General features: G+C 40.2%; 1 protein-coding gene across 4 annotated transcripts in view; it reads right to left on the bottom strand.

Annotated features, from left to right (window-relative positions):
• LOC143292745 (3'-5' exoribonuclease HELZ2-like) overlaps positions 1 to 19942 on the bottom strand; it is a 99542-nt gene that overhangs the window by 42490 nt on the left and 37110 nt on the right. For all 4 annotated transcript variants that reach the window (XM_076603285.1, XM_076603288.1, XM_076603287.1 and 1 more), the window contains 10 exons: positions 19353 to 19532; positions 15967 to 16200; positions 14343 to 14532; positions 12940 to 13246; positions 10768 to 10978; positions 8082 to 8189; positions 7183 to 7452; positions 6042 to 6283; positions 3488 to 3800; positions 53 to 195 (listed from right to left, as the gene is read on the bottom strand). In XM_076603285.1, coding sequence (XP_076459400.1) covers positions 53 to 195; positions 3488 to 3800; positions 6042 to 6283; positions 7183 to 7452; positions 8082 to 8189; positions 10768 to 10978; positions 12940 to 13246; positions 14343 to 14532; positions 15967 to 16200; positions 19353 to 19532 — 2198 coding nt within the window. The remainder of the gene's footprint in view (positions 1 to 52; positions 196 to 3487; positions 3801 to 6041; positions 6284 to 7182; positions 7453 to 8081; positions 8190 to 10767; positions 10979 to 12939; positions 13247 to 14342; positions 14533 to 15966; positions 16201 to 19352; positions 19533 to 19942) is intronic.

Genomic DNA, 19942 nt, shown 5'->3' with positions numbered 1-19942 from the left:
TGCATCAGAAAAACAAGAGGAACAATCTTTCCTCTTTACTGTAAATACTCACGAAACTTTGAGAGTGTGATGCTCATTCAGCAGAGGATTGATCTTGGTGATGTCTGGGAAGACAATGTCTGTGCTGGTCAAAAGATCCAGAGCATAATGCATCTTGATAAATTTCATGCGGTTCATCTGAAACTGCACCTCCACCTGCACAAAACAGTGACCACTATCATCATCACAAACACAGAAGTAATAACAATTTCTTTGTATGAGCTAACCTAATATGATTGTAAGAAACAATAACAAGAGAGGCAAGGCCTTCAAGACTCACTTGTGATAAACTTTTAAAAAAATCTAATCGTTAAAATGTGTTCCGTATTTGTTATTATAAAGCTTCGGGTTAAAAGAAAAAGAAAAAAAAAGTCCTAACGGCAGATTCAAACTCCGTGTGTTCGGGTGAGAAGAAACGGTCTTACCCATCACACTATCATGGCTCCTTAACTGACGTTAAAAATTTTTTTAAAATGGCGATAAATAGATTGCAGTATTCGCAGTGAGAACGCTGTTTAAATCATATTATTCTGGTGTATCTTGGGAATTAAAAAAATCATTAAGGGCAATTAAAAATTCTTTTTAAGTCCGCAGTAAAGGAGATGTGGCTGTCGCTGCAATCACACTGCAACATTTAGCCATTTTCTCTGGATCTAGATAGATGTACAAGTTTAGTTACACCCAGTTGACATGGTCGATTCAATTTCTCTTTTATGTTCATTCTAGTTTTATAGTTTTAAAGTTGATATGAAAATTGAGTATTTTGTTAAATCAATAACATGTAGAGCCAAGTACAAGTACTTCTAAACGTCGTATGAAGTGAAAAGGACTTCATTCAAGAAAAGTCAAGACTGGAAATTTTTACGTTTCATCATTTCAAGGGTATTAACTCTCATGGTTTATTATTTTTAACTGTGAATTCCGACGATTCTGTGGATATTTTTATGGCAGTTTGGGGCATAATCCAGTAGGTGATGAGGCATTCACAAATCTTTCTCTGAAAAAATATTTAACGGTCTCCTTCTCCAACTTTCCATCACATGTTATCGTGTATTGTCCATTGAATATAGGATTGAACAGGCAGGTCAACAACTTGAAACAAAATGGCATTGTTCACGTTTGCGAAGAATATGAGCACGTGCTTTGAATATGTATAAATATGTGTACGCAACTGATTTTTGCCCATGACCTTCAGGGCTCAGCCAATAGATCTATAAAGTCCACTCGTCGTATTGATTTTAGTATTTTCTGAAAAAGAACACTTGGGCGAATTAACATAGTGAAAGCCCTGTATACTGAGAGTAAAACACACAAGCTTTTTATGTCTTGAGTATAATTTCAAAATGTAATGTTTAAGATGAGAAAGATCAGTTTAACTCACTCGCTGCCATTGTCCGCATATGTGGATGTCGTCGGAAAAAGCATTCAATGCCAATGTCTGCATATGCAGATTTGTATATTGAACAGTCACGCTGTTGGAGTGACGTGTCGGATACGAAACTCAAAAGCAGAACTGATTCTTCAGTTATCTCCAGCCAACTTTTCATTCACAAACACAGCGTGTGTGAAGTGACACACTCATTAGCAGACGACAACGAAGCATACCCTCGGTCAGCTCTGCAAGTTGTTTGACAAGATGGCGTCACGTCGAAGTGTTCGACACGGTAGGAGAGGTCAAACGCAACACAGCGTTGAAGCTACTTTGGAAATGATCCAAACTGAAGGCTCCGATGTTGAAGGAGATAATGTTGGTTCATCGGACAGTGATTTTGAACCATATCCCGATGAACTAGAAATAGATTCGGCCGCTGAAGAGGGTGTTTACATTGGAGAGGAAAGCGAGTCCTGACCATGTGCCAGCTGACCGACACTGACAACGAAATCACTGAGGAAACGGACGACTTTGCTGGTGTTTTTACCAGTGATTGGACTGAAAATGGTGAGTGTTTATGTGGAGTTCCACTCTGTGTGAAGCTGTGCCCAGGACTCAACATCACCTGCCATGAGCTTTTTCACTCCAGACAAGACTATTGTCAGTGATAATACATCAGGTTTTTGTGTGCAGTGAACTCCCTTTTTTATGTAGAGACAATATTTTCTTTTGTGTGCATGATTTTCAACTTTCTCCACCATCTGTTCATACTTCATTGCATGTACTAGGTCTTCAGTTCTTCAAATAGTGTTAGGATGTGATGTGGAACAACTGTAAGCTGTTCAAGGACACTTGGTATACCTTTCTGATGGGTGCAAAAATGCTACAAAATACACAAAAAATGAATACCGTGATCAACAAGAAGATGGTGAGTAAATAATTTATTTTTTTGCACAAATATGGAGCAACATTCACTGAATACTAAACTTCAATTCTCTGGGTGTTTATTTGTTTTTTTGAGAATTTTTTTCCCATCCTATACAAACCATGGGTTTTCAGGGATTCGCAAGGGCAAAAACTCTTGGCATGGAGTGAGTTAAAGCAAATTAAGTCCCCTAGCATTAATTACAGATTAATTTCCCTTCTTTACTATCTGCACCGAAGACATGCAAAATAAATACAACTTCCATGCTTAGCAAAAGAAGTTCCTGTTTGAACAAAAAATGATAAAAATGACTGCTCTTGTTGTTGTGTCAGAATATCAGATCAAAGTGCCAAGTTTAGAGAATACAAAAAATATAAATATAACAGTAAATGCAGTTTGCATATAATTTGGCTTCTTTTTTTTTAATCTTTTTGTGCCCATCCCAGAGGTGCAATATTGTTTTAAACAAGATGACTGGAAAGAACTGAATTTTTCCTATTTTTATGCCTAATTTGGTGTCAACTGACAAAGTATTTGCAGAGAAAATGGCAATGTTAAAGTTTACCACGGACACACAGACACACACAGACAACCGAACACCGGGTTAAAACATAGACTCACTTTGTTTACAGTGAGTCAAAAATGAAAAACCAAGCATCATGTTTTGCAAACTTTGTATTTCACATAGATCATACATACATATAACACACATAACATACATCTAGCACAGCGTGAATAAAGGGACAGCAAGAGAGAGAAATAGCAAGGGAGCATGATGTACCTTAAATATAAAGCCATGTAACTTTAAATAATTATTTCAATTATTCAAGTTCTGAATAGCAGTTTTAGAAGATTGAACAGAAACACTAATTTTGAAAACTGAAGTCATGCTGGATCATATGTTTTGATGATGATAATATGGATACCTATATAGCGCCTATCCTCGGTTGGAGACCAAGCTTTAAGCACTTTACAAACATGAATTCATTTGCCAACCTGGGAAGGGCTGACTGACAGCTGCCACTGGGCACTCTTTATTTGTTTCATGTGTCATTCAATCAGAACCGAACTGTGACCGAAAACATCTGTACATGCAATACTTACGTCCACAACTCTGGACAAAAACAATCTGTACATACAACAAAACTCACTTCCACATCCATTCCAGATTTCAGCTTCAATTCTCGGACGCACACAGGCGAAAGGCGGACAGTGATGAAGTCCTTGCCTCGTCCTTCCGGCAGGACGTGAGCTTCATACACACGGTGCTTGTTGGGCAGATCTGCCCGGGTCAGCAGCACTGACTTCACACTGTTCACAATCAGCTTGCCAGCCCCAGTGTCATCAGTCAGGTTCTCCGTCAGTGGCAGCCTCAGAAACAGTTCCCCATTGCGGGTATGGTAGGTGCCGTGCAATTCTGTTATCACCGTGTCTTTCACCTCTGCCATGTTGATCAAATTGTAGCTGAAACAAAGAACAAGGGTCAGCGTAATAATGATATTCATCACTCTCCAATGTAAAATCAATAAAAAAAAAGGTATACAAAGTATAATCAGTCAGTGATTTTTTTTCTGCCCTATCACCTGTTCAATTTCAGCGACATCACTCCCCAAAGCTCATTTTGTGTCTCCCAAATATATTCAAAAAAGGGTTGATCTGCCACAGTCCCAGTGCAGGCAGTCCAAAGGGAATCATTGTTATTAAGTCACCAGAAGGCCACACATTAGAGGAAACCACGCACTGCTGATGAATCACTTAGAGTGATGTTCAGTAGTGCCTGTTATGACTCAGCACACACAGGACACCATCCACTATGCCCCCTATCCATGACAATAATTGCTTAATCATAACTCAGACTGAGTGAGTAATCACTTCTTATGAGTGGAGACCACTATAACATGCCTCTAATCCCTCCAATTCCCCCTATCCATGACAATAATTGCTTAATCATAACTCAGACTGAGTGAGTAATCACTTCTTATGAGTGGAGACCACTATAACATGCCTCTAATCCCTCCAATGACAGCCCCACCATGATCTTTATCCTCTCAATGTGGTACAAACGCACTAACACTGAAAAAAAAAAAAAATCAGTCATCTGTAACCCATTCAAGCCAAGTTTCATTCCACTGCAGCAGCCTTATCATACTCTTGTTGGTTTTTAACCCAGAGTTATGCTAGATTAACTCCAGGGTAAACCTTACTAGTTAGAACTAACTGAATGTTACCCCCCTCACCACCTTGTCATGGACATGGGGGTGATTTTAGGCTCATTTGAAAAGAACCTCAGAGGTAAATTTGGCCCAATTTTGGTATCATATTGTACTGAACTGTACTGTACTGTATTGTATCATATTGTATTAATTGTGCTGTACTGTACTGTATTGCATTGCATTGTATTGTATTGCATTATATATATATTTTGTTGTTGTTGTTGTTGTTGTTGTATTTTGTATTTCTTTTTATCACAACAGATTTCTCTGTGTGAAATTTGGGCTGCTCTCCCCAGGGAGAGCGCATCACTACACTACAGCGCCACCCATTTTTTTTTGTATTTTTTCCTGCGTGCAGTTTTATTTGTTTTTCCTATCGAAGTGGATTTTTCTACAGAATTTTGCCAGGAACAACCCTTTTGTTGCTGTGGGTTCTTTTACATGCGCTAAGAGCATGCTGCACACGGGACCTCGGTTTATCGTCTCATCCGAATGACTAGCGTCCAGACCACCACTCAAGGTCTAGTAGAGAGGGAGAAAATATCGGCGGCTGAGACATGATTTGAACCAGCGCGCTCAGATTCTCTCGCTTCCTAGGCAGACGCGTTACCTCTAGACCATCACTCCACTCATATTGCACTGTATTGTATTGTGTGGCTGCTCTCCCCTGGGTGAGCAAGTCACTACAGAGAACACACCACCACCCTTTTTGTTTTTCTTTTTCTGTCTGCAGGTGTCTTGGTTTTCCAAACAAAGTGGACTTTTCTACATAACTGTGCCAGGGACAGTTATAATCAATGTAGGCTATCACAGTAGAACTCCTACAATTTTGTTTCTATCAAGTTGTAATGGAGAGAATGGGTTGGGTGAGTGGTGAGTAAAGGCTAAACCATAATGACCCCCTCCCGCTTGATTAGTTCCGTTCAGTTACTAAAGGAGGCATCACTACATTCAGACAAATCCACATATTCTACACCACAGCTGTTCAGCAGATGACCCGACCAACAACATAACTCAATGCACTCAGGCCTTGAGGGAAAAAAAAGGCATGAACAAATAAATGGATAAAAAAATAAAATAAAATAAACAACACAATTAGGCCTTGAGGAAAAAAATAATAAAGAAATAAATGGATAAATCATTAAATAAAGAAATGAATGAAAATAAGAAAAAAGATAAACCCATGGAAATTGGGTAATTTCACCTGGGGTGGAGAGGGGTCTGCAGAAGGGAAAACAAGCCACAAATGACCCCAGATGTGCAGTTTGAGGCTGTTTCATGCCAGATAGAAAAGGTAAAAAAACAAAAAAACAAACAAAAAAAACAACAACTACAGACTGTCACAAGCCTGTTAGAAAAGGTAAAAAACCAAAAAAACCCCAAAAAAACCCAACAGACTTACACGCCTGTTAGAAAAGGTAAAAACAACAACTGCAGACTGTCACAAGCCTGTTAGAAAATGTAAAAAGGAAACTACAGGTGAGTGTCTCACGTGCTGATGAGCTTGTGGCGCGTCATCTCCTCCAGATGCAGCATCTTGTGCATCTTGTGCACGTAGTTGTGCTGGTTCAGCTCCTTGATGCTGTCCTGCGTCACCATCACCTCCGACGCCGGCTCCTTGTACTGCTGCAGCATCTTCACTATCGTGTCGTCGTACGAGTAGTGGTAGGCAATCACCTCCCGGTTCTCCTTCGTCCACCGGTCAAAGGCAAGCTTTTGGCGCAGGTCTTTCACCTAACAAACAATGTTTAAAACCTGATTTTTCAACAGGCAACTTTTGAATAAAAACAACAACAAAATTGGCATGAAAATATGAAAATGAAACATGAAAATACAAGCCAAAAAATAAAGAAAAAAAAACGTAAAAAAAGGGCAAGGTTTTGGTACACATACTGAACCTTTAAACTCCTACAGGCTAATAAGATTAGACTCTACTGTGAGTCAGACCTTCTTAATCTCTCGTCCCCATATTTTATTAAATCACTAAAAAAAAAAAAAATTAAAAAAAGTGTGTGTGTGGGGGGGGGGTTCTAAAATACTTCAAAGTCATACCTAAAAAAAACCCAAAAAAACTATACAAAGGCCACATAGGCAAATAACACTGCAGAATGGACATCTAGTGACGATCCCAGTGTTCACAACATCACTACCTAATCGCCAGAGCATAACCACATGGACTGTACATCACAGAATGCAGAAAGAGAGAAGAAACATGTCAAGGCTAGCTGGGAAAAAAGAAAAGAAAAAGGGGAATGGACAGGGAAGGCAGAAAACAGCCGACAACAGTGAAGAACCCTGCACCTTCTGTGTGTCTCACCTTCTCATGCACAGCCTAGGGAAGGCAGAAAACAGCCGACAACAGTGAAGAAGAACCCTGCACCTTCTGTGTGCCTCACCTTCTCATGCACAGCCTAGGGAAGGCAGAAAACAGCCGACAACAGTGAAGAAGAACCCTGCACCTTCTGTGTGTCTCACTTTCTCATGCACAGCCTAGGGAAGGCAGAAAATAGCCGACAACAGTGAAGAAGAACCCTGCACCCTCTGTGTGTCTCACCTTCTCATGCACAGCCTAGGGAAGGCAGAAAACAGCCGACAACAGTGAAGAAGAACCCTGCACCCTCTGTGTGTCTCACCTTCTCATGCACAGCCTCGTGCCCTAGCTCCACGTTCAGTTTCCGCAGCAGCACCGGCTTGGTGCCGAAGTCAAAGACCACCCACTGGCTGAAGGAGCCGAACATGCCGCCGGTGAAGTGCACGCTGACACGATAGCACGGGTTTCCCTGCTCGTCCACATCCTCAAACTGCTCCCCAGAGGCAATCTGGTGCTTGCTGCCGTCTGTGGACTGGAGGAAGAAATGGAGTCTGGCGCTGTGGTGAAGCAACGCCACTTTCTGCAGCGACAGCTGAAAATCAGAGCATTCTATGGTCAGGTCAGTGCATGTCGGTGGAACACTGTATGGAACATTGTACAAAGAGTTGAAAATTTGGTTTTTAATTTCAGTTTCGAGATGTCAAAGCCTGTCAACTGATCCAATTACACTCCACAACATCTGCTAAAAAGATTTTTTTGAAGCAGATACCTGTCTTGCACATAAGCCAGATGTGGTGGTCTGGCCTGGACAGCCCACCCTAGCTGACTGATGAACTGTAAAGGAAATTCAGTCCAAGCAACAAGTACTGTTCAAGAGTTGAAAATTTTAAAAACAAATTTCATACAAGCAATAAGTCTTCACAGTCAGTGCAATTTCTCTACAACCCATGCCATACAAACCATCAATAATAAAGTAATATATGTCTTTAACATTCCCCTGAAACAGTACAACCTACTCAACCACCATCCCCTCACCACCACGATCTTCCACCCCACACACATTCAAGCTTTGTTAACACAAGCAGCATGGAAATGAACTGATGTCAGAAAATACAACAGTGAAATACAGAATTCACCAGTTTCACACACACACACACACACACACACACACGCTCGCACGCACGCACGCACACACACACAAACACACACACACAGAACTACCTGAGTTTGGATCAGGAAGGTCCACTCTATCACTGCATTCTTCTCCTGTCGGAATTCTTCCAAAGGCTGTTTACACTTCACCTGTACGCCAGCTAATGTCTCTGACATCTGAAACATGTATAGCTCACTGTTTACACTTCACCTGTACGCCAGCTAATGTCTCCGACATCTGAAACATGTATAGCTCACTGTTTACACTTCACCTGTACGCCAGCTAATGTCTCCAACATCTGAAACATGTATTGCTCACTGTTTACACACTGGGGGGTCACTGCTCACTGTGTTCATCATAAAATACAAGCATAGCCTAGAAAAAACAACAACATATTTATACATAAATATATTTATATACAAATGCAGACCCACTCATATATATATATATATATATATATATATATAATATTCACGCTCAGTGAAGCCTATTTCACTGACGCTCTCTCATTCAACTCCAGGACAGCATCCACAGCTTTATATCCTTCCATGGAATTCTCTCTTTCCTCCCTTCCTGGGTCAATGTATTTAAAGCAGTGAGACATTCTGTTTCAGTCCCCCCCCCCTCCCACACCCTCCCCACACACACACACTCCCCAACCCTCCCACATGCTGTGTGAAAAGAACCAGCATTTTGCCTGTCCTTCCATTTAGCTCCTAGATGGTAACAGTCACATCCTGAACAAGCCACCTTTTCCAGAGTCACAATACTTAATTCCAATAAAATCTACACACACAACAACATTGTCATGTTTTAAAAACTCTGATGTAGTAAAGATGATGACTTTTTATTTTCTTCTGTTTAAACTTTACTGTATTTTTAAGTGCTGCCACTGCTGAAGTTTTCTTCTTCTGTACACTATCTACAAAAGAAAACAACGGGCTGACAGACAACATAGCAGAATGGACAGGAAAACCATTTGCAGAGACCCAGGCTTTGACACACAACCGACAGACCTGAAGAACAAATCTGGTGAACAGTCCTGTGCAGCACCCCCAGTGGACTCTTCACAGAGGTAAAGGAGGAGAAAAAGAGAATATGTACCCACCTCATTAAAGGAGAAGAAGAAGAAGAGAGCATGTACCCACCTCATTAAAGGAGAAGAAGAGTGTGTAACCACCTCATTAAAGGAGAAAAAGAAGAGAGCATGTACCAACCTCATTAAAGGAGAAAAAGAAGAGAGCATGTACTAACCTCATTAAAGGAGAAAAAGAAGACAGCATGTACCCATCTCATTAAAGGAGAAGAAGAGTGTGTAACCACCTCATTAAAGAAGAAAAAGAAGAGACTATGTGCCAACCTCATTAAAGGAGAAGAAGAAAAGAGTATGTACCCACCTCGTTAACTCATTCTGGATGAATAGTATTCTCCCTTGCTTTTCCCTACAGATGACCCATTTTTTAGGGTTAGGAAAAAAAATGACAAAAATACAAAATATAAAGTAACTGAATGAAACTCGCTGTACTTGACCCACTGACCCCTTTCCTCACATTGTGCGAACACCCACCCCCCTCCCCCTTCACTGCTCTCAGAAGCTGAGTGACTATCAGTACCTTCTTGCTGGTAGCTTTCTTCACCGCAGATACTTTATTCAACGTCTTCATCATCCTCGTCGATGTCGGAACTTTCAGTTTGAAGCATTTCAATCACTTCAGCAGTGGTAAAAGCTGCTGTCGTGATCTAGTTTGCTAAAAAAAAATTTCCACTTGTATTGCCTGCGACGCCATTTTTGATACGTATGCAGATTAGCTTATCATGTGGGGTCTTTAACTCGCTGGCTCGCTGTGGAGTGTGTTGTTATGAAATCTCATGAAGAAACTTTCCATTCGACCCTTGATATGTTCGCAATGCCCGGTGAAGCTGCAATTGTTATGCTACCCCATGAGGAAAATGTGGAAAAATTTTTAAATGCTGAAACCGCTAGAGTGTTCCGTCGTCCTGAATGCTACCTTACATCAGGAACATTATAGCATTCCACTGTCTGGAGTGAGTTAAAGGAGAAGAAGAAAGTATGTACCCGACTCATTAAAGGTGAAGAAGAAGAGAGTATGTACCCATCTCATCAAAGGAGAGGAAGGAGAGTAAGTACCAACCTCATTAAGGAGAAGAAGACAGTATGTACCCACCTCATTAAAGGATAGAAACAAGAGGGTATGTACCCACCTCATTAAAGGAGAAGAAGAAAGTATGTATCCACCTCATTTAATGAGAAGAAGAGAGTATGTACCCACCTCATTAAAGGAGAAGAAGAGAGTATGCACCCACCTCATTAAAGGAGGAGAGAATGTAACCACCTCATTAAAGGAGAAGAAGACCGTATGTACCCACCTAATTAAAGGAGAAGAAGAAGACAGCATGTACCCACCTCATTAAAGGAGAAGAAGAAGAGTATGTACACACCTCATTAAAGGAGAAGAAGACCGTACGTGCCCACCTCATTAAAGGAGAAGAGAGTATGTACCCACCTCATTAAAGGAGAAGAAGAGAGTATGTACCCACCACATTAAAGGAGAAGAAGAAGACTGTATGTGCCCATCTAATTAAAGGAGAAGAAGAAGAAGAGTATGTACCCACCTCATTAAAGGAGAGGAAGAAGTAGAGAGCATGTACCAACCTCATTAAAGGAGAGGAAGAAGTAGAGAGCATGTACCAACCTCATTAAAGGAGAGGAAGAAGAAGAGAGTATGTACCCACCTCGTTGACCTGAGAGTCTGCAGAGTTGTACTGCTCCAGCAGGTTGTCCATGTAGGAGAACATGTTCTGCTCTTTGGCCAGGGTGCGTTTCATCTGGCGCCACTCGTAGCGTTCCCTCCACTCGTCCAACTCCTCCTGGCTATGGGCGTACTTGCACAAGTTGAACATGTCCGGGGCGTGCGAGTACTGACAGCCACCCCCGTCCATGTGTCTGCAGCAACATCAAACCTTGTTACCTACAGATGCCAACCCCTGTCAAGTGTTTATAGGAACAATCTGGAAATTTGGTAGGTACATTCTGTATTTGGTAGGAACACTTGGACTCTGAGCCACATCAGCAAACGTAAATTTTATCTACAAATTGTAATGCACTGGGCACATACACCGACTGACCCAGACGCAACTTGATTCAGCCATGTTCTCTCTTGTTCAGGCAAACAATAAAGCTGAGTGGTCCACTCAATACTGTTTTAATGTAAGCAGGCACACGTTTAGCTGAGCATCATCATGTCAGACCAAGTTTGGCAGTGACTGCCCTGGCCTCGTGATCTTTTTCTTCTGTGTTCTTGGGCTGCAAATCCCACGTTCACTCGTATGTACATGAGTGGACTATTACGTGTATAACCGTTTTTATCCCGCCATGTAGGCAGCCATACTCCACTTTCAGGGGTGTGCATGCTGGGTATGTTCTTGTTTCCATAACCCAATGAATGCTGACATGGATTACAGGATATTTTACGTGCGTATTTGATCTTCTGTGTGCATATACACATAAAGGGGATTCAGGCACTAGCAGGTCTGCACATATGTTGACCTGCAACATTGGAAAAATCTCCACCCTTTACCCACCAGGCACCGTCACCAAGGTTCAAACCCGGGACCCTCAGACTGAAAGTCCAATGCTTTAACCACTCGCGATTGACAGGTCTAGAGCGTTTGGGTTATGTTACGACAGGAAAGCATGTGACCATGCTATGTAGCTGAAAATGAACTAGTCGGAACAAATTTGACGTTGGCATTATGTCAGAACAATCGAGCGATCGGGTGTAACAAAATACGGAGAAATCATAACAGTTGGCATCTCTGTCTCATGTCAGTTCTAAAAACCAGTAAAAGAGAAAACAGCAGTGTTCCAATGTTGATTAAAACAACCTTGAAAAGGCCAACTGACTCATGTCTCATACAATCCATGTAAAATTCAAATCAAGTAAAAAAAATAAAACGATTTTTTTAAAATAATGAATAAAAAATAAAGAAATAAAACAAAACATGAAAAGAACTTATTGTTTTCAAATTGAAAACAGCATAAAAAGACCATTTCACCCACATCTGCAGCAAAAGGAAACTCATCCCACAGAATGCTTGCAATTACAATATCCTACACATAAAGACTTTCTGCAATTATGGATGTTATGTTGGGCTAGTCTGAGGCTTAAACCTCATGCTGGTCTAGCAGTTATAATTAACCAGCAAGTTTAATTCTGAGGTTCATCTGGCTGCAATCATAATCCGAAGAATTCAATCTTGGGCTAGTCCAGCAGTATAAAGTGCTTTTAAGACTTAAGGTAATTTTTGTTTCAATGCACTTCAAATTCAAGACTTTTAACCATCAATCAGTAATGAATGAAGACTTGTTATTCATCATCACCCACTGACAATGAATCAAATGCAAGAAAATTTGAAAAGAAAGCAACAAAGTATATAGTATCTGGGATGGAAAGAGACTATTCTCCTGGCTGGGTAATAGCCTTTGAGAAAACAGAGGAACAAGAGAAATGCAAAGCACCGTAAGCTCCTTACTGACAACAATAAATGCTTAGTCATGGAGCCCGACTGAGTGTCCCCTCCAGAGTGGAGACCACCTCCATGTCTATCCAACGATAGTCTCCCATAAATCTGCCCACACCAAAGGCCTTGACTGGACAGAAGCTTGGCTTTCAGCTTGTATTAAAGTACCTTTGATTTAAATCAATTTCATACCTGTAAACTTGAATGCACTGAAGTATGATGCAGACCTTCACCTATGAACTGACATCAACAACCAGAACATCAATCAAGTCCCATCACAGTTCCAGTGCTGTCATGAATGTGATGAGAGGGAAAGAATTTTGTGTCAGAGTGGTCCTGTGCTGTCATGAACACAACATGAGTGATCCTGCCCCCTGTCCTTACTTGAAACAGATGGCCAGATTGCTGCCCAAGCCCCACGGGGGCTGGCGGAAGTTCCACTGGTGGTCCTTGTCTGAGTTGACGTTGAACATGTGTTTCTCTGAAGCACAGTGCTCCTCCCACTGTCTCTCGCTGTTGCACTGCACTGAACAGTAGCGGCAGTAGTGTGCATTGTTCTGAAGGTTGGTAGGAAGCCGCAGTGGGCTCTGTCGCACAGCCATGGTGACCGACACCACAGAGTCCCCCTGGGTGATTTTGGCCTTCTTGGTATCCTCTCTGCAAGCCTTTACCACGTCCTCCAGTTTATGCACTGTCCAAGACAAAACAAGTATTCTGATTTTAGCAAGCTAATTTTGTGCCCATATTCTTTATATATCCATGGACTGTCTATAAAATGCTGCTCTTTTTTCTTACATTATTTTACCTCTTTCCAGAAATTTTATCTAGACAGGAAAAAAAGAGAGAAACAAAAACAAAAAGGAAAAAAATGTAAATACCAACAGGTTCACATACTCACTTTAATTCAATCAATTTAGCTAACTGATATCAATAAAAGTAATAAAATGAATTTACCAATGATGTGTAGAGTAACTGAATAGCAAAGTGTAAACATAGAATTAAATCAGAATCTCTCTGTCTGATGATCTACAAGTCTTGAGAAAAACTATTAGTTGCTCATTTAATGGTCATCAAGTCTTGAGAAAAAAAAACCCAGTTCATGGCCATGGAATGAAATATGATCTACTTCTACATTTTAGTGCAAACACATTAAGTTTCTTTCCACTAAATTTGCTTTAAAGAAATTTAATAACAGTCTAAAAGGCAAAATGGTTTCCTAGTATCTGAAATGGTTTTCAAAGCCTTTCATCACTGCAACACAAACATTAACCCCTTTTTTTTTCAATTCTTCTTGACCAACTGTCAGATAATAGCTTGAAAAGCCTTAAAAACATATATCAAGCGGTTTTTGTTTGGGGGCCTCTATAACTCTACAGAATACCCCACTGTCTCCTACATTTCTTCTCCTTCCCTAAGAGACCATCAATCATCATTCTGACCATTACTGTCACACCATGCAAACTGTGCATATTCATGTTTCCATAACCAATCAAACACTGTCGTAGATTACAGCATGTGCATTTTGATCTTCTGCATACCTCTCAAAACACATGAAGGGGAATAAATCTCCAGCAATGAGAATCAGAATCAGAATCAGTTTAACTTTATCATCTCAGAAAAATAAATTCTGCAAGTCTGAACATATGCAGACCTGGGAGATCCAAAAAACATTTTTGTTCCACCAAGCGCAGACACTAAGACTGAACCCAAGAACAGTCATATCAAACATGCAAAGCTCTAACTACTCAGGGCTGTCTGACATGTGATGCCGAGACGGTGTGACTTACTCTGGTTACGTGCCATCCAGATCCAGAGAACTCGTTCCTCATTGCTGTGAGCGAACTGGCAGGGCCCAGGACCTGTGAACTGACACTTCCTCCTCTGCTGGATGAAGTTACAAATGACGAAGTTTAGGTTGCTGGGGATGCGGTTTGGCAAGTTGCGCAGCTCCTTCAGAATGCTCATAATGATGAACACCTGCATCATACATCAGTGTGCGAATGGACAAACCGACTTCATTTATATAGAGTGCGTAAATATTTCCACATGCAGGTTGTGTGTTCACAGTGCCACACATGCACACAAGCACACAGAGACAGAAACAACAAGAAACAATCAGTTGCCTGTACAGCTGACAAAACACACACATACACACACACACGCACACACACACACACATGCGCGCGTGCGCTGAGAGTCTTGTTATCATAATCACTATTACAATTGTCATTATTGCAGTTCCTACTTAAAACCACTCTACTCCATAGGATTGTCATAATAACAATAACAAAACAACAATATCATTGTTATTGTTACTATAAATCATTCTTATAATTATTGTTGTCGTTACTGTTGTTTATATCCATCTAACCACACAAGGCATGCAAGGACTGAAAAATATTCCAGTCAAACAATGTCAGAAAAAAATCACAACCTGTCTCTCACAATCCAAACCAAACAGAAGAAAAAACAAAAACAACTTGGAATACAAAATGAAACACAAGTACAGTCATATCAATGCACATAAACTCAGACTATGCTTCTGGTTTCAACTATTCCATCAATTTCTGCCTGGTTGAAAAAGAAAACACACATGCAAACTTAAAATACATAACACATATGATAACATGGAAACACAACAAAACTCTGCCAATGAACAACTTGTATGTCCTTGGCAGTAAAAAATACAACGTAATAAGAATGCCCAATTATCAAGTCTGGATAAGTGAAAAATTACAAGAATTTCTGGAGGAAACAATACAGGTGCACCGACAGATAAGGCCAAAAATAAGAAAGGAAGAGACAACAGTAATGATATCTTTCTTCTCTGAAAATTTCTGACAAGCTTTTTTATACAAACTGCTGGACAGCCCATAAACATCACCTGTAAATTTTGAACAGCATCCCCAGCTTCTGGAAATACTGTTCTCTTCACTCCCCCTTTCATGCTGCTCCCTTTATTTCTGCCCTTTTTCTTCTTCTGTTTATTTCTCTCCTGTCATCTCTTCTTTTCTTATTCTCTGCCCACCTCCTCTTTCAAAGAACTACCCATACATCCTGTCCCTTCCTCTCCTCCACACCTCCTATCACCCCTTCTCTCCATCACACAACTATTAAACATCACCAGAAAAGAAGGCAACTGTGATGCACTCAATCAAATGATTAACAAATAGTAGTGTGGTAACTCTCTCCATTCACAAGGTACGCAACTTCAAGTCAATGCTGCTTATGCTACCAATTCAGCTAGCACAGGGGTAAATAAAAGGTACACTGGAACAAACCCAGACACTTCCCAAACAAAGGAAGCACCAGGCTTGTCCTTATAACAATTATTTGCTATGTGCACACAACAGCAAATGACAGAAGAAATGTGCAAATACAAATGAGCTTTTAGTCAAGACTGGCACTCACTCTTTTAACCATGAAGTTGGGGTGCCCCTTGGTGCACTTGTTGGTGGTGCCGTCCTGAGGACTGCGGGTGCCATTGACCCAGCACATGCCACAGAACTCCTCCACAGGGTAGGGCACCTTCTCCCTGCGCACATCCCCACCCTCTGCTGCCAGAGAGAATGCTGGCTGAGCTTTGGGGGGTGAGGGGGAGGAGGGTGGTCCTGGTCTGGGGGGTCCCGCGCCACCCCAGGCTCTCTGTAATACAGAACAACACGGCAGGTAAGTGTGCACGCGTGCGGTGCATGTGTGCGTGGCACATGCGTGCGTGTGTGTCAGTGAGTGTGTGTGTGTGTGTATGTGTGTGTGTGTGTGTGTGTGTGTGTGAAAGAAGGAATGTATCAGTGCACACATATGCCTGATCTTGTGTTTCATGGAGATGTTGCTGTCATTCCATACAGATTTCAGTATGGTCAGTCTGGTCTTTGCTACCCTTGAGAAGATACTTGGTTTGGATCCTTCACTGCTCACAATTAGTCCCTGGACAGTTCTGTCAACACTGGTATTGGTGTTGTGGCTGGCCATCAACTTTTTTTTTTTTTTAAACTTTTTATTTTATTTTGCAAAGACATGTATTCAATACAGAGAACAGTATGAACAAACAGTATAAAACTTAACAGTAGCATCCACTAGAGAGAAAAAAACAAAACAAATTCAAAAGTAAAATACAAAAAAAGCAGCAAAGGAACAACAACAACATCAACAACAACAACAAACAAAACAAAAAAAAACAAACAAAAACAAAAAAATGTCCAATCTTTCAATCAATCAATGTTTATACATTACTGACTGCAGTAATCATGATGATTTAAGATGATATTGATAATAAAGAGACCAGTTGTAACATAGCAATAGCATCAATTATGTCAACTATTACAGTAATGGCATCAAGGATAAGGCGAAAGCGAGTGGTAGCATTGTAATATCATAATAAGGAGCCATGAGTTAACCATTTCTACATTATTGGAAAAGAAAGCTTGTAGTTAATCACACTGTAAAGACAACAACAATAAAAATTTTAAAAAAGAAATAATAAAATAAAATAAATAAATAAATAAATAAAAACCTGCTAGTACAAGTAAGGACTATTATACAGAATGGTAACTATGGAACAGGCAAAATTGTTATTAGGTAACAGTTTCCATAATTGGAAGGTAACTGTTCCACTTTGTATGGAAAGCATGATGGTTCAATAGTTTATAAGATGCATGTTCTTCAATTTTGTATCTGTATCTGAGCTGTGTTTTAAATGCATTGAGTTGTGGTGGTTGTTTACTGAATTTGCATTTGTACAGAAAGTTTCTGGCAAGTAAAATGATAAAATCAAAAATGTCATCTTTAGCAAATGTGTGTGAGTTTCCAAATAAAAACAATTCTTCATATAATTTGGCATTGTATACATTATTGCATTTGTTATTAATATCAGTTTGGAAAGCAGTCCAAAATCTCTGACAATCTCATATCTCCAAAAAAGGTGTTCAATGGTTTCTGGATGTGATCCACAGAAGCTACATTTATCATTATCAGAGATATTGATCTGTTTCAAGAGATCTGTTTGTTGCAATGATCCTATGAACTATTCTTATTTGAAACCATTTTACGTTTACATCACTTATTTGAGTATTTTGTGAAATGTCTGTTTCCAGTTAAAGTTCAGTTGCAACAAATCGTTCCATTTGTTACAGCATATAGGGGTCGTATTGTTTTTAACTAAAGTGTCGTAATAAACTTTTGTTCCTTTTTTCACTGAATATATCATTTGTAATGATTTTCTCATCCGTAAAGCAATGTCATTATCAATTTCAATGTTCAGGTGTGTTTTTTTTTTTCTAACTGACCTTATGCAACCATTTAAAGTAAGAAAATTTCCATGCTTTTGACAAAAATTTTCATAGGAAAGGAAACTACTGTCCCCATGCACTAGATGAGAAATATTCCAGACCCCCTTTTCCATCCAATTTCTGTAATGATAAAATCTTATTTCCAATTTTGTTATTTTGGTTCAGAAAGATTGGTTCTGCTAAAACTTCTTTGATTTATGATAGTGGGACCTTCTGACAAAATTCTTTGTAGGCTTGGAAAACATGAATCCAGAACTTATTCTCGTCGTCAGGTGTAGACCGGGTCCGTATCTATCAATATCTTCAACAATGGGATTGACTGCTTTTATTATTAATGTCTATTTATCGCTTGAAAACTTTAATTTACGTATCCAGCTCAGTTTAAGACCTTTAATAAATTGCTTGCTGTCAAACATTCCTAATCCTCCCATTCTTGTACTTTTAATTACAGTTTTTCTAATTATTCGATCCCATTTTAAAACATGCCTTCTGCAGCTCATCAATATATTCATCAGGTGGATTTGGTAGAAACATCCATAACTGGGTTATTTTTGATAAAATTAATGACTTGAGAACAGCTATCCTTCCTAAAGGGGTAATCCATCTTTTTATCCATATCTTAAATAACATTCTAATTTCTGATGTTTTGTCTTTATAGTTTAATTCCTCACATTCTTCTAAATCAACAGTGAACCACACTCCTAAGATCTTAAATTTTGGTTTCAACTTAATGTTTTCAGTGCTTATTTCCATGCCATATCTTGCTTATGTTTCATCCAGTCTTTTAACAAGCTTGACCAGTTCCTGCTCACTGCCTGCCAGTGAAGCAAAGGTTCGAGATGGTTCTTCCTTCAATGCTGACTGTGCCGACATGATTTGCTGTGTTCCAGGAATATGACGAACTATGAGGGAGACAGACGGCAGCCCTGATGAACTCCAACTATAGTCAGTAACCAGTCTTCAACAGCACCCTGTCTGGCACTGGTTGCTGATGAGTATAGAATATGTATGGTGTCGATGATAAGCTTTTACCCAATGCTACATTTTTTTCATTGTGACCCATAGAACCTCATGCCAGACTCTGTCAAACACCATTCTGAAGACAACATACAACTCACTCTGGTGTTGAAGGTGTTTTTTGCAAAGGGTATGCAAGTTTAAGATCTGTTCAGTGGTAATCCTGCCTTTGCGGAATCCTGCCTTTGCGGAATCCAGCCTGTTCTTCACCAGTATTGATATCTGCCTGTGGCTGCAATCCGTCAGAGGTTCTCCTCTCTTACTGATAACCATGTAACCCAGTACCAACTGCAAAATGTGGAGAGTCAACCCAATAACAAAATCTGATCAGTAGAGGTATGGGCCAAGACACACTGCATGAAAGGAAAAGGTTACACATACCGCTGACAAAAAAACAAAAAACATCAACAAACAAATAACAACAACAGCAACAAAACCAACCAGACAAACAAAACTGAATATGAATGCAAGACCACAAAAAGCAACTCCTACCCTTTGCTGCGGTGGCGCTTGCTGCTGGTTTTGTGGTGGAGGTGGTTGTTGCGGTGGAGAGGCCCGTTGTCTCTCCTGACTCGACCGGATCAGTTCTGCACGGGAGATGTTGGTGTCCCGCTCAAACATCCAAACATCGCGCTCCAAGAACCCATGAGCCGACAAACACTTGTCGTTCAGCTGCATACACACACACGCACCAGAACATAGAAACTTAGATGACAGACACTTTCTTTCCAACAGAATTGTACATCTCAATTATTCTTATTGGATACATGCGTTCTGTGGTAAAGCGGTGGCCTAGCAGAAATGCGTCTCACTAAAAAGTTCATGTCCACCAGTTTAAGTTCCACACGGACAGCGATGTTTACTCCCTCCTTGAGTGGCGGTCAGGGTGCTTAATTTTGCATGAGATCATAAACCAAGGTCCCGTGTGAAGCATGCACTTTGCGCACATGTAAGACCTCTTGGCAACTAAACAGTTTTCCCTGGTAAAATTTGGTAGAAAAATACTGCTTGATAGTAAAACAAATACATGTGCAGACAGAAAAACAACAAAAAACACGTGCTGACAGAAAAAAAACCCCAAA

This window comes from Babylonia areolata, chromosome 18, assembly GCF_041734735.1.
Source record: "Babylonia areolata isolate BAREFJ2019XMU chromosome 18, ASM4173473v1, whole genome shotgun sequence".
NCBI lineage: Eukaryota > Metazoa > Mollusca > Gastropoda > Neogastropoda > Buccinidae > Babylonia > Babylonia areolata.
The sequence above is the reverse complement of the archived record's forward strand: the minus strand, read 5'-3'. Positions and strand labels throughout refer to the sequence as shown.